The following is a 14245-nucleotide window of genomic DNA, read 5'->3' as shown; positions in this document are numbered from 1 at the left end:
CTCAAAAAAAACATATGTTTTGTGGAAAATAATTTTTTTATTTTTTTATATTATTTTGTTTTATATTTTAAAATTAAAAGAGATAGACCTGCATACCTACTATGCAGTTACAACTTAAGTTTAACTGCGCAACTTTTTCCGAATATATATTTAATCCATTAATTTATGCAAATGTTCTTTTTAGACCAAAAATCTAAAAAAAAACCCTACAGATTTTCCCTTGACTCTGACATCGTGAACCCTTGTCAAGAAAGTGAAAGGGCGATGGAGGGCGGCTCAGCTGATACCATCAATTGTTCAGTGCTTAATCATTGTGCCTCTCGTTGGGAGGGAAATTTCGTATAATGGGCAGATTATCATTGTCTCAGCTAAAGTTTAGTCACTAATAAATCAATTCAAGTCAGTCGAAAAGAGCCCCATTGACAGTCAATGTAAACATATGCACTTGAAACAATTTTACATAAACATTATAATTTCAGGGAAATTACCTTAAAGAAGTTTTTATTTATTTATCTGCAACACCAAAAACCCAAAGCATGTCCGCAGGGGAGAGCAAAGCTTTTCAATTATGTTTCTGATTTTGACAAATATTTATGCGACCTTTTAGTGGAATATTCTCCATCCATATTAGGAGTCCAATCCCGCATAGCTCCAAGATCGCCCGGCCTGAAATTCCCGCACCCGCAGTGCGCCCGTTTTCCTTTTCCTTTGGAGACCCGAGGCTCTGGGCTGTTGACAGCGGCGTCTGTTTGAACATCCAAGTAGAGTGGGTCAGACAACGCACTCCAAAGGACATTGCTTTGCCTTGGCTTCCAGAGTTGGGCCAAATAAAAAATGTTGAATACGCAGAACCAAGCGTATTTGGGTCGGATTGACTTTGAGGGAAGTAGGTGTATTACATTTCGAACTTAAATTCTATATTTTAAAACTGATATAAAATTTTGGTTTAATACCTACCACTATTATTTTGGATATAAATTTCTAAAAAAATCTAATATTTTTAAATTAAAATAATATATGGGAAACTAAAAATATCTGTTAATTTAAATTGTTATGTTTTCTCCATGTTTGATAAAGGCACAATTAGCCAGTTTTGCATAAATCAAAAGAAACCTGTAAAGCACGATGACAAATATTTAAATTACTGTTACAACTCTCCCTGCTCCAATTTACGGATGCCCCAGGCTTAGACAAATTGTTACATAAACAGGAAAAAGTGTATTTATAAAAACCGAATAAGAAAGAAAGCAAATAAACGGTGAAATCTAAAAATTTAAATTATTTTCTAGGTATTAAGTTAAAATGATTTTCTTTAATCGTTTGGCATTATTTATACCTGAGTTCTCGCTTGGTTAAGAGTATTAAAATATATATTTTCCACTCCACTAAATGGAAAATTCTGCCTCTTTGATGAAAATGTAGGCATACCTTACGGTCGCCTTCAACTTATGGCAGCCAATTGGCATTCAGCTACATCCTTTTCGCGAATTGTTTCAACTTTATTTTGCATATTTAATTACAGCCTTCAGGTAAATGATTTCCATTTGTCCGCGCTGGAACTTAACAAATTTGAACACCGAATCACTTTCAGTCGAGACACTGAATCAAGCACTCGTAACTAATTCCGGAAAATCCTCTTTCATCTCGGGGGATTTATATTTGCACCTCATTTGTATGCGAGTCGAATAAAGTTTCATAATTTAACAGCACTTTGCTTTTACTTTTGCTGATTGGATGGCTGCGGGTATTCGTACTTTTAACTCGATCGATTTAATCCTTGAGTCAGGACTCGTTTTCACTTATTGATTGTTGAGTAAAGTGTAAAATATTTTAAAATACCGTTGACATCTTGAACATGCAAATAGGTACATTAGCCATCTCAAAGTTTTGACGAAAAAATACATTTGAGGCAACACATCATCATCGAAAGTGGGTGTAAGGACCTCGTTACCGTTTCGCATAAAATCTGCCAAATGTCGGGGCATTAAAATGTAATTAGGATGCCGGCAGAACCATGAAATGGCAGTAAGTGCGTCAAAATATTTATGGCCAATGCATGTTTGAAGCAGGCTCAAGACCACAGGAAACTGGAGGTGAAATATCCTTTCTGTGCGGCGATTATTTACGACCACATAAGCTGCTTCACTTAGCAGCAGGCAGTTATTGTCGCATTTACCTGTCGAGAACAACTGCTCCTCACTGACTAATTGGCTAAATTAAGTATTGAAACACTTAAATGCTCATAATTGAAAACGTTAATCATGAGAAATGAGCAATTAGAAGCAGGTGAAGAAAAGTATTTTTAAAATAAATTAATTACGTTGTTCAATTTACATTTTATATAACTCTTCAAACAAATTTTATTCAAAGTTCAACTCGTTTTACAAACAAATTAGTTTCCGTACCTAGTTTGTTTACCTTTGTAGTGGCCAATTTGATTTTCAAACGATTCGCTTTTCTGCTGGTCGATTTTGCTGATTTTCCATTTCCTTCAAAGCTCGCTGCTAATTTCCTGAATGCGCTTTTTGGCTATCTAATTTTGCGTGGCAAAGTCAATAGCCAAAGCCAGCAATAAAAGTGCCTAAAACAGGCACTAAACCTATTGACCATTGAACAGGTGGTAATGGCAGTACAATGAGTTAGTTGGAAAATCCAAATTCTCTTTTTCAATAGATGTTTATTCAATAGAAACAGAGAAGCCATTTAATTACGCAGAAAATCCTTAAACGAGATTAATAAAAGTTTATTTTTATTAGTAATATAATACCCTTGAAACTTAAAGTTTATTTCTCTTTTTTTTCGAAGAAAAAATGGAAAAAATTAATTACAGATTTGCCCAACTAGAGTGTTAGGTAAATACATTTTACAGAAAATCCTTAAATCTTTCCTCCACTTTTGAGAACTGTCAGCAACCGCTGTTCGCTGATGAAAGGTGAAAAAGGTAAGGATGTTGGTCCCATTTCGGGCACAGCCTCAACCCAAAAAAAGAAAAAAAAAACCGCTGCATTTGCATCGGGAAATTAATGAAAAGGCGCCGAGCGAGGAGTCAACAAAGGACCTACAAGGGTTAACGCCACCTGGGCCCAAAATGGAAACCAGGACGAATTCGGGCACGTGTTCGTGAGTTGTGGCTACCGTAAACATGCAGCCGAAATCCCTAATTTAAAATACGGCAAGTAAATATTAGCTCTGGCCTCCCATGTCAGCAGAGGGAGTCGTCAGTCGAACATGGAGGGGGAATTGGGGATTTAAAGGATTTAAATGTTTTTAAGCCCAATATGAGTATTTAATTAAGGTAACAGCTTTATATAGATTTTATTTTAAATACCTCGCAAGTTTATTTTATTTGTTAACAACAAACTCATAGATTTTTAAACCGAGATTTATTTATTTAATTTTTATAATCATATGATTTATTTTTAAAAACTATTCGAAAGCAACAGGCTGATGTCCCAACACTTCTCAATAGAAGCTAGCAATAACCATGAATTATCCATAAATTATTTCGATCAGCATCTCTTTGCGTCCAATGTCCAAATAGCAAGAGTCCAAATTGCAAATACGGACACCCGGGACGAATTAAAACAGGAAATTACCATTTATATTGCATTAAGTCCACACCATAGAGAGAAGAGCGTCCAAATGGATAGGAAATGTGCAGATTGCCCCAGAGTCCGACGATGATATTGACCAATTTTCCACATGTCGGCCTATTAATTTAGTCAAATGTTCGCTAATTGGCCAAACGAGTGAGATTGGATGCGCTGTGTTAATCACTAAACACCCCAAAATCTCGTCAAGCAAATCATATGTTTATTATCATGTGCTCACTGGGCTTTGGCATTTATTAGCCACCAAAGGCAGTCATAAATAATTCAAAAGTAATCCCAGACACACATTTTTTTTACGAAGTTAATAAATTTTGCCATTAAAAGCACCGAAAATATGCGTACGTGTCTGCGGAAAATCCCTTTTTCGAGAGGGTGGCAAAAATACTCAAGGGAAACGCAGCATTAGCAGAGTTAAAAAAAAAAAAACTCAACAATAAAATAACACAATATCCGCAGAGGATATCAAAATGTTTTGGGTTTTGATTTATGTACTTGGAATCCGATGCCGCAATTTGCCAACGCTGCTTAACTCGATTCTTTAAGAGCTTTTGTTTTTGGTTTTGCCAAAAAGATGAAAGCTACAAGCTTTGCGTAGAATGGGTTAAGTCCTAAAAGGATTTTCTTTCATAAATTAGATTAAATTGTCCGATATTCGCTTCTTGCTTTTTGCCAATTTGCACACAATTCTAATTAGTTAATTACTGTTTTCGAGGTTTTTGTTGGCGAGTTCTAAAAGGTTTTGCAACTTTAAAGTGTAAAAAAGCCTTTTTGCCTGAGAGATTTGAGAGTCACAATTTTATGCCAATCACTCAATCAGCCAGTTTGTCTTGGCCAAACAATACGCCGCTTTTTGTTGGACTTTCAATCAAAGTTTTTGTCCAACAGAATGTTCTTTGATGTGGCCGTCAGGAGCAAAAAGTTTCTGCCAACGCATCACTTGGATGTTTGTCATTCCTTTCGACCTCCTGTCAGGTGGCTGACATTTTGACAGCTTAAAGGGTAAGATGGTTTTCAAATTTAGGGTGAACTTAGGAATTTTGGTTTATTTTGGATGTTTAATATAAATGTTTTCTTATTTTTAAGACCTAAAGACATTAATATTTTCCCCATTTATACGCTTCTGTTGTCAACACAATTTGTTTAACCATTTTACGAACTTTATTTGAAATCAATACAGGCAGCAGTTTCCGCATCTAATATTTTATTTATTTCAAGGACTCAAGGAGGCCTCCTTCAACTTTGACTTTTTCTGGCACTCCTCTCTCGCTCGCTGTTTGCCATTTTATGGCTCCGTTTTTTATTGCCAGCCATTACTTGAATATTCCGGTAGCCTGGTTAGTGCCAGCTCCGATTTCACTCCAATTCTCTGGGCCAAGAAATCGATGAAGGAGCCTTTGTTTCAGCCAGACAGGGACATTTTTGTGGGCCTCGCCTTCTAGGGGCTCCGGGTTCAATGCTCGCCATTAACCACTGCCAGTCTCAGGCGGCATGGCATTAATGTTTTTCAATTATTTTTATTGGCTTATCATAAATTATAACGCCCTCCTGGCCTACGATGCCATATTTTCGCTAGCACTTACCGCCTTGACGTGTACTTTGCGAAATGACTTTAACTTGAAAGGCCTCGTAAAGTTGGCGAAAATACGCACGCATTGACACCAACATATGTTGGTCCAATTTTGGCGACGGGAAATCAGGAAAAACTTTCAACGAAAGTGTGCAAAAGTTTCACATTTATTATAATGAAACGTAGGTTTGACTGTGATTTGGTTAAGTTATTCAACCATTTAGTCGCTGTGACAAATTGAAAAGTCCTCCTGCCTTCATTATACTTTAATGCAATTAGTCGTCTGCATACCGCAGCTCGGTTACAAAAGTTTTCGTCTTTCGCTTCTTGTGCGCATTTAATTATCACACCAGGCATCCTTTTGGTTTCCCTTCAAGGACTTCTCCTGTTGCAAGTGCAATTTCCGTGCTAAATATTTGCACACAAAAGCAGGAAACTTTTGTGCAAGTTTCCTTTTTTTGCTTTTGGTTTTTATGGTGGCCCAAGTTTTTCCCTTCCTGCAAGCGAAACATTTTTAAAGTAACTACTAAGCCGGAACGTTGTATCCCCTTTCATTAAGCCCTTTGACTGGTCAGTTCTTCGGACCTCACTGGCACTTTACAACTCTTCTCAGTTTCCGTTGTTGCATTCTTCGAGGGCTTCGAGCACTTTTGCAAATAAGCCGGCATAAACTAAAAAAAGAAACAAAATGTTGGCAAACAAAGTTTAAAAACTATTAGTCAGTGGGGTTTTCCTATAAAAAATGCAGTCTGAGAAGCTTCTCAATTTCGATAAGTGGCTAATTTAGAGCACAAAATAAAAAATAAATATTGTAGAAAATAGTTCTAGATAGTTCATATTAAATTGTTGTATAATTTTAAGCAAAATCCCCTAGATCAGCCTTGAAATATTGATTCATCTGGCGGTCAACGAAGCATGTGAGGAAAATAAAATGATTCCACTTCATGGAAAGCGTTGCCGAGTGAATATAGATGTAGCTGCCCCTGATTGCACAGTTCATGGAGCATGGCATTCTATGACCCATTCAGTCGCCTTCTCACGTCATAAGATTCCTAATTAGATCAGCCACGGAAGATAGGGCAAAAACCCAGTGAGCTGCTTTGCATGCAATGAAAAGAGCAGACGCTTTTAAGTGCAACATTTTCCAGTCTTATCTTTAAGTTGCTCCACTTGAGTGACATCCGTTTTACCCTCTTTTCCTTTTAAACAGCAACAGCTGGAAAAAGAGATAAGAAACATTGGCTTCGAAATGCCCTGAAGAAATATACTTCAAACGCCAGCAGGTAAAATAGGAAAATGAAAGCACCGTAACCATTTAAATTGCTTTTATATTAATACCTCTACCGATTTACCAATTAGCCAATCACCTGCGCTTTTTCATTTGGGTTCCATTTCATTATGGACCCCAGTATTTTCGAAATCAATTAGCTCGAAAATTGCAGCGAACCGAGGGCGTAATTGGATTGCTTTGTGGCTGACAGCGTATTGTATTGTACTGTGGGAATCTGAGCTCCAAAATGTCGCATTGTTGACCTATGACCACAGGCACGGGCATCGCCGTAATTTGGATTTGGGAGGCCGATGGCTGAATGGCACCAACAGACATCCCGGCCCACAACCCGCAGATATATTTCACCGCAAATACGCCAAATCTTGCCCACACCAACCAGCTCGATAATTCCAGTCTGTTAAGGTGAGCTTAAATATTTAAGCAATTTATGCAAAGCCAATCTGTAAATCACTTTGTCAGCCCTTTGAAATATTTCTTTGCTAAAGTATTTAATTTACAAATATTTTCCAATCAAAGGCCAGCAAAGAGTAAATGGTAAGGGAGAAAAAGGAAAATTAAAATTACAAATATTTATATTATTTGGTTTGCTTTTTACTTAAGTGTTAAATAGATTTTTTATTTAACGATACACTTAAATACCTAATATTAATTTACATAACTAGAAAACCATGAATCCTAAGGAACAACTAAATACACTAACAACTGCCTACGATTTTAATATTTAATTAAGCCTATTCCACATACGCCACGTGGCCCTGGCCTCACATAGAAAATACGTAGGCGGGTGGCCAGACAAAGTGGGTTAACTTAATGGCCGGGTTAAGGAACCTCTAAAACGCAACGGTTGCTAGGCGGGAGCTTTGTCTCTGTTCCTCTGCTTCTGAGTTTCCAACGGGGGAGGTCAGCAATTACCCGGCGAGCTGGTCATTAAAAACAATCCTCAACGGAGCACGCAAAGCCATTGGTATTAGCCTCTAGCTCTGGCTCCCATGTGAACTCCAATATGCCTGTGCGTGACATTGCTTATTTTGGTAACAGAAGAAGCTAAATTTAGGGTTTAGGGTTAGTTTTAGCCAGCAGAAATTCAACCATTTTTTTAAGAAAATTATATTATGGTTTTCTGCAGTCTTTTGGTGTTTGAATTACCCTACGAAAGCCTTTACGAAACGTAACGCTCAAAAAACGTAAGAAGCGCCATCTTTTCTTGTAAAGTGGCGCCATTGCTATCGTGTATGTAAAGATGTAAAAATGTATCAGCGATGTAAAATATGTAAATAAATTTAAAAAAACTCAAAAAATTAATTTTCTAGAATATGTATTTAACCAAAATAAGCTACTGACTTAAAATTTGAAGAATTTTTCGATTAATTTTATCTTAATAATCTGCTGTAGAAAGCTTCAGTTTGTAAGCAACAAAAGCTGATTGGTATAGAAATATATTAGGACCTGGCTTTTAAAAGCTTTCAGGCATGCCGCGCCTCTTAAAATACTTTTGAAAATAAATCCAGTTATTTAGTTAATTTAATTTAATTTATTGTGAAACAGGAAAATTCATTTCCATTAAAATAAGTATAAATTTCGGTGAAATATTTTAAAGATCCCCCATTGCAAACCAAATAACCACTTAACAGCTATCTTAACTATCACATGAGAACTTAATTTAATGACTGGTGGGACAACTAAATAATAAATAATGAGCTTAAACGTAGATTCAGGAGTTTACAGGAGTGGTTCTCATGCGCCAGGCATCCTTGACCATATCCGAAGCCTTTTCTGCCACCATAATCACAATGGCATTCGTGTGACCAGCTGGAACATTGGGTAGCACCGAAGCATCCACAACTCGTAGACCCCGGATGCCATGGACCCTCAGTTGGGCATCTACCACCGTGGTATTATCCGATTCTGGACCCATCTTGCAGGTGCCCGATTGATGCTGCAAACTGGAACCATATCTCCGCAGACAGCACCTCCAGTACTCCTCGCTTGCGAACTTCAGATGCTCGCAGCCCGGAAAGGGACGGTCGTGGAAACGAGTACCCATCTTCACCATGGGCTTGGATCGGGCTAACTTCAGGATCTAGGAAATATTTAGAAAATAAGTAAGATTGCTGATTTTTATATTTTAGATAAATATATATCTACCATTTCGATTCCCTCGATCATGGCCCTCACATCGTCGGGATCCTGCATGAAATTTGGTTCCATTCGTGGCCAGTGGAACGGATTCCTGCTTCTCAGCGATATTCTACCCCGACTTTTGGGACGCAGGAGCACAGGAACTAAGCCAAAAGTTTCCTTATTCTGCAGATCCCCAAACATGTAGTCGTAGAAATCATCGGTGATGCCCAGCAAGTTTCGCATGGTGCCAAAGCGATCGCCACTTAGGGATCCCGCGCCCAAAACTATTTCCATATCAGGATAGTCTTTCGCTGTTAAGTGAAATCAAAGAATAAATTAAGAAGAGTTCTTAAACGTATTAAATACCAGATCAATATTTACCAAAACTGGAGCTGGGAGTTCGTACGAAGGCAAAGGCCTCGGCTCCGCCTGGAATGGTATAAGGTCCCTGTCCCGCAAAGAGGTACCTAAAGATATCCGAGGGATTCAGCAAACGTGCATCGTTCACCGTGGAATCATTGACCACAAACACGAGACCATTTAGGGTTATGTGATCCTGGAGGTTGTAACCCACTGGCAGATCCTGAACCACGGAGATCTTGTGTTCCTTGAGATGAGCCTCCGGACCAACTCCTGATAACATGAGGATCTGGGGACTGGCGATGGTTCCAGCAGATAGGATGACCTCCTTTCTAGCTTTAACTATGAAACGCTGGCGATTCTTCACAAATTCCACCCCAGTGGCAGTTTTGGTGAGGGGATCTATTACTATCCTGGTGACCCAACTCTTCATGGAAATGTGCAGATTCTTTCTATTTACCACTGGCTGTATAAAAGCCTTGCTGGTACTGCACCTTCTGCCATTTCGAATAGTGGCCTGTGATCTGGCAAATCCCATCAGGTGTTCGCCATTGGGATCTGTTATATCATAACCCATTTCCCTGCCAGATTTAAGAAAGGCCTTTAGCAACTGCGATCTATAATCCGTGTACTGCACATCCAGCTGGCCATTGCGACCATGATAGGGTGATTTATACAGTTCTGGTATGCCAATTCTCTCGGATTTCCGGAAGTATGGTAGCACCTCATCGTAGGACCAACCCGAGTTGTTGGCCGCCGACCAATCATCGTAATCCCTGCGATGACCGCGAGTGTAGAGCATAAAGTTGATCAGACTGGTGCCACCCACGCCACGCCCCTTGGGCCAATTGCAAACGCCGTCCTTTAATCCTTGACAGGCGTTTTCCGTGGGCTCCGCCTTGTAGCCCCAATTGTAGCGAGTCATTTGGGTGAGAGCCGCCGTTAGTGGGACATCGCTGATGAAGGTCTCCTGATCACCGGCCTCCAAGAGCAAGACGCTCGCCGAGGATATCTCACTCAGTCGATTGGCCAGAACACAACCACCACTTCCTGCTCCCACGATAATGAAGTCATATTCCTGCAGAAAACGTGTGGTGTCCGGAATTCGGTTATTCAGCAGGGAAGTCTCGAAATCCCGGGCCCAATCTACAAAAAGTTGTGACCAGGAGGTTTGAAAGGAACACAGGCAGAGAAGCAGAACTCCATAGAAATTCATCTTGACTTAATCTGTGAAATAAAAAAATTTGATAATAAAATATAATTTTTTAAAAATGTCTGAAACTTGTAATATAAAACCAATTTTTAATTTAACTGAATCTTATTATTTATTCCCATACTTTTAATAAAATATACAAATTAAAAGGATTACTTTTACAAAAAGTAATTTTAACTTTCATAATTATTTAAAAATAAAAATTCTGAAAAAATACTTTAAGTCTCGTTAAAACTAACAATTATTTTTTGCGAGGAGTTAAAATGTCAAAAGCGTGTTTTTCATAAAACCAATTTGCATTGTGACGCCAGAATGTATGTTCCTGCACATTATTTATGACATCTTATTCTTATGCGACGTTAAGAAATTTCAGACGGGAACTGCTATTTCAACAAAAAAAGAAAGAAATTCTGAGAGCATCAAGAATTCTCAATTAGCAGCTGCACGTAAATTGCATCGGCCTTGAGAACGATTTCACTTTTACTCCTCTCTCTTGCGAAGTTCTGAGCGATATCGACATGAGATCGTCCCAAACGCGTTTTGAGCTCAAGTTCAACGGGTTTTGGGGTTACAAGAAAACGCAAAAATCGCAAAGTGCCAATAAAAATAATGACTTGGCAAAAGGAGCGAAATTAAGTTAATGCTAGCTAGCCAACCGGTTCGGTGGTCAAAACAAAACCAAAATGAAGAAGAAACCAAATCAAAGCAAACATTGCGAATAAAATCAAAATAAATCGATCGCGCAGACGCAGCAAATATTTAAGCGTTGACCCATAAACCGCACGCGGATGTCCATAAAACAACAACAATATGGCCCAAAATAAGAAATCCTCAAAAAAATAAAAGTTGAAATTAAATTACTTTAAGTTGTGGGCGCCAAATGTTTTTTTATGCAAATTATCTCAATTTGGGGTTTTTTCGCAGCGCCAACAAAAAATTGCACAAATGTAAATAAATCATTTCAATTAACCTCAATAAAGCCGGCGAGTAGTTGAATTGAGTTGATACAGTAGCCAAGTTGAAAAAAAACTGGTTCAACGATCGCTTCACAAATAAGAAATTCAATGTACAAGAAAGAAATACCCTCTTCTTTGTCTTCGCTCAAGTTTAGTTCTATAACTTGACCATGGCCTTGGAATTGGATCTACTCGATCGGTTACGACGATTACAGAACTACTTAAAGCCGGTTTCACTTTTTAGGCCCCCGCCCACCGAAGGGCGTTGCGTTCATTAGGGTTCTGGTTATCAACTCCATGCCAATCAATGCGGGTCATTAAACCGAGCTTAATTGGCTGAGACGTGCCGCCTGAAGATCTCGATAACTATAACATGAAATTTGTTAAATCTGATTTCAAACTTAATTGTGCTCATGAGTAATAGAGTGGCCCATTAACAGGGATTAACACATCGGTTTAGCTTTGGTTCAATTAATATCTATAATAAAATCATCAAGCTAATTAAAGAGATAATAATGAAATATATTTTATATGCAAGCTTAGAGTTAACAATAAGTAAAAAATAAAATAAAAAAATAAAAAAATAATAATAAAAAAATAATTTACAAAATTTAAATAAAATAATAATCAACAAAATTGCAAGTTATAAATTAAAATTGGGTTCAAATATTTAAGGCCCAGAACTTCAGGTTTTATAAATACTTTGAAAATAACACTGCCGTAAGTAACTATAATTTTTAGGCGTTAAACATAAAATCAATCAAATTTAAATTATATTTTGTGTTCTTTCCAATTTCCGAGCTGCGCAATATTTTTCACTTAAAGTCGCAACACAGATGCATTTCATTAACCAAAAAACCGCAGAACTGCATTTTTTGCTTTATTCCTAGCAACTTGACTAGTTCTCAGTAAGAGCAACTACTTGTTAAATGTATTTAGAGTTTACGTCAGCAGACCAGATTTGAACACAGTCACACGCACACATTACAGCACAAAATTGTCACAAATTCTCTTGAGAAATTCCAAACACGTTTGCCAATGCAAAATCTATGCAAAATTATTGGGCGATAGAATGCACTTACGAAATGTTCCGAATAAAAATGGGCCACGAATATTGGCGGATACTCCAGATCGAATATCGAATCACCGATTTATCTTACGAGTAACGAATAGCGAATGCGCATGCGCGCCCGCTGATGTCCGGCGCTTAAATGAAACTTTGCTGCCCGGCCTGCAACGTTGAAGCCTACCTAGTAAAAAAAAACTCAGTTAACAACACAGGTAGCTGAATGACTACGTTCGGGCGATCACGAAAGAAAGATACAACACACAAGATACGAGATACATTTGTTCGCGCAGCTTTACGATGGACCATCTTTTTTCAAGTTCATCGGGTGAACTTGCAAATTTTTACTGGCCATTTTTACGAGCTATTTTTGGGGAATTTCGCTGAATGTTGATTAGCACTAGGCAAAATCGCAGATTGTAAAGCTAATCATGCTGGACAAGTCGGTGATCAGCGATTTGTCGCCGACTTATTAGCGGCGAGGTGCGAAAGATCAAGTAGGTGAATTAAAGTGCTTCCGCTCTTTACTGTTTACGTTTTTCGATTTTTGGAAATTATTATTTGAACTACAAATCGAGTCATTGGACTGGACTGCTGGAGAAGTCAATGTCAATGTCACATCTTGGACTTACGCTTTTCCGGCTTCGCAGATGACCTTAGCAGATCGTTTGGGTTACATGATGATCATGATGCGACCGCTTCGCTGATCATTAAGATGGCATTCAGCGTATTACAAACGCTTGACCCAGACTCATTTGCATACGAACAACAGCCAAATGGTTTCTTTAATGGGCAACTGAACAAATTTTATTTTTGTTCGGCTCTAGCTCGCCCGATTTCGCAGATACTTTCACAACACACACATTTTTTCTCTAATTTTTGGCGATTTCGGTGAATCGCAAAAAAATGAAAAGAAGTGACCTTGAGTACAACAAACATGCCATGTGTTTCTTTTTATAGCCACACTATCCCAACAAATCGGCTTGAATGCATTTTGCATTGCTTTATTTGATATTTGCTTAGATTTTATGCATACTCATTTGGCATGACTTGGCAACAGTAAAATAACCTGTGGAGTAGTAAAAAAAACACATACTCCACAAAGTGCTCAATCCACTCAATTTGAGATCAAAGGCTGGAGACAATGAGCCTTGCTAATTAAATTTTAACTGTTTAACAAAAGTTAAAAATGGATTATCGCCTGTCTGGTTTTCCCTAAAAGTGATAGCTGCCTTAGAGCAGAAAAATGAGACTGCAAAATATGTAAAATACGTAGAGTTAGAAAATGGGTAAAATGATTTTTTTAAATTTTAATAAATTAATCTTAGTTATTTCTCTAAATTTTAAATATTTCTAAAAACCCAAAGAACCTCCTCGTAATTAGCACACTAAACATAAATAATATTTGCTAACGAATTTACATTCTACATACTCGCTTAGCAAATTAGCAAACTCAAATAGTTTCCAATGCCAGTCGCTTAGTGTAAAAATTGGCTCAAGCAAACAAAAAACACAAGTGCATTTTAGCCACTAAATGTTATTTATGCCAGTGCGAATGTTATTTATAGGCCAGCCACTTCATGTGACTCACTACTTATATTAAAAATTTTAATCGCTTGGACAAACACTCCCCGAAAGCACTTGATAGACGACCTTGCCAAGGTAACCAGCTCAGCGATCTGATTTGATACACAAATGTTGGCGATTTAACGCTCGGCAGCCAAAGAAAACAAACGGTGGCTGCTCAGACGGATGATATATCAAATAATACAAATTACCAAATACGAAGACAAATCACGGCATCAAAATAAACACAAATCAACAGTTTCTGCACCGTTTGCCGGGTGGGTAATAAAAACTCTTCAGTGTCAAGTGGGCCGGGTCGCCCATGATGAGTACTTGCGGCCATATCCCGTAGCCCATAAATCACGTGTCTCAAACAGATGAAGACGTGACCAGAGTGCGTAAAAAACCCAATAAAACAATATAATGCCTGTAAACTAACGATAATAATAGCCCCCCTTACCACCAGTACCATAAACGCAGCACGATGATTGACC

General features: G+C 38.1%; 1 protein-coding gene across 1 annotated transcript; it reads right to left on the bottom strand.

Moving 5' to 3' along the window:
* Positions 1-8021: 8021 nt before the first annotated feature.
* LOC108067049 (glucose dehydrogenase [FAD, quinone]) lies at positions 8022-12312 on the bottom strand. The gene is made up of 4 exons (XM_017155870.3): positions 12202-12312; positions 8972-10177; positions 8615-8901; positions 8022-8549 (listed from the first exon to the last, which is right to left on the bottom strand). The coding sequence occupies exons 2-4, from the start codon at positions 10164-10166 to the stop codon at positions 8181-8183; spliced, it is 1851 nt and encodes a 616-aa protein (XP_017011359.3). The 5' UTR covers positions 10167-10177; positions 12202-12312; the 3' UTR covers positions 8022-8180.
* Positions 12313-14245: the final 1933 nt, after the last annotated feature.

Source organism: Drosophila takahashii, chromosome 3R (assembly GCF_030179915.1).
Source record: "Drosophila takahashii strain IR98-3 E-12201 chromosome 3R, DtakHiC1v2, whole genome shotgun sequence".
NCBI lineage: Eukaryota > Metazoa > Arthropoda > Insecta > Diptera > Drosophilidae > Drosophila > Drosophila takahashii.
This window is presented reverse-complemented; position numbering and strand designations above follow the sequence as displayed.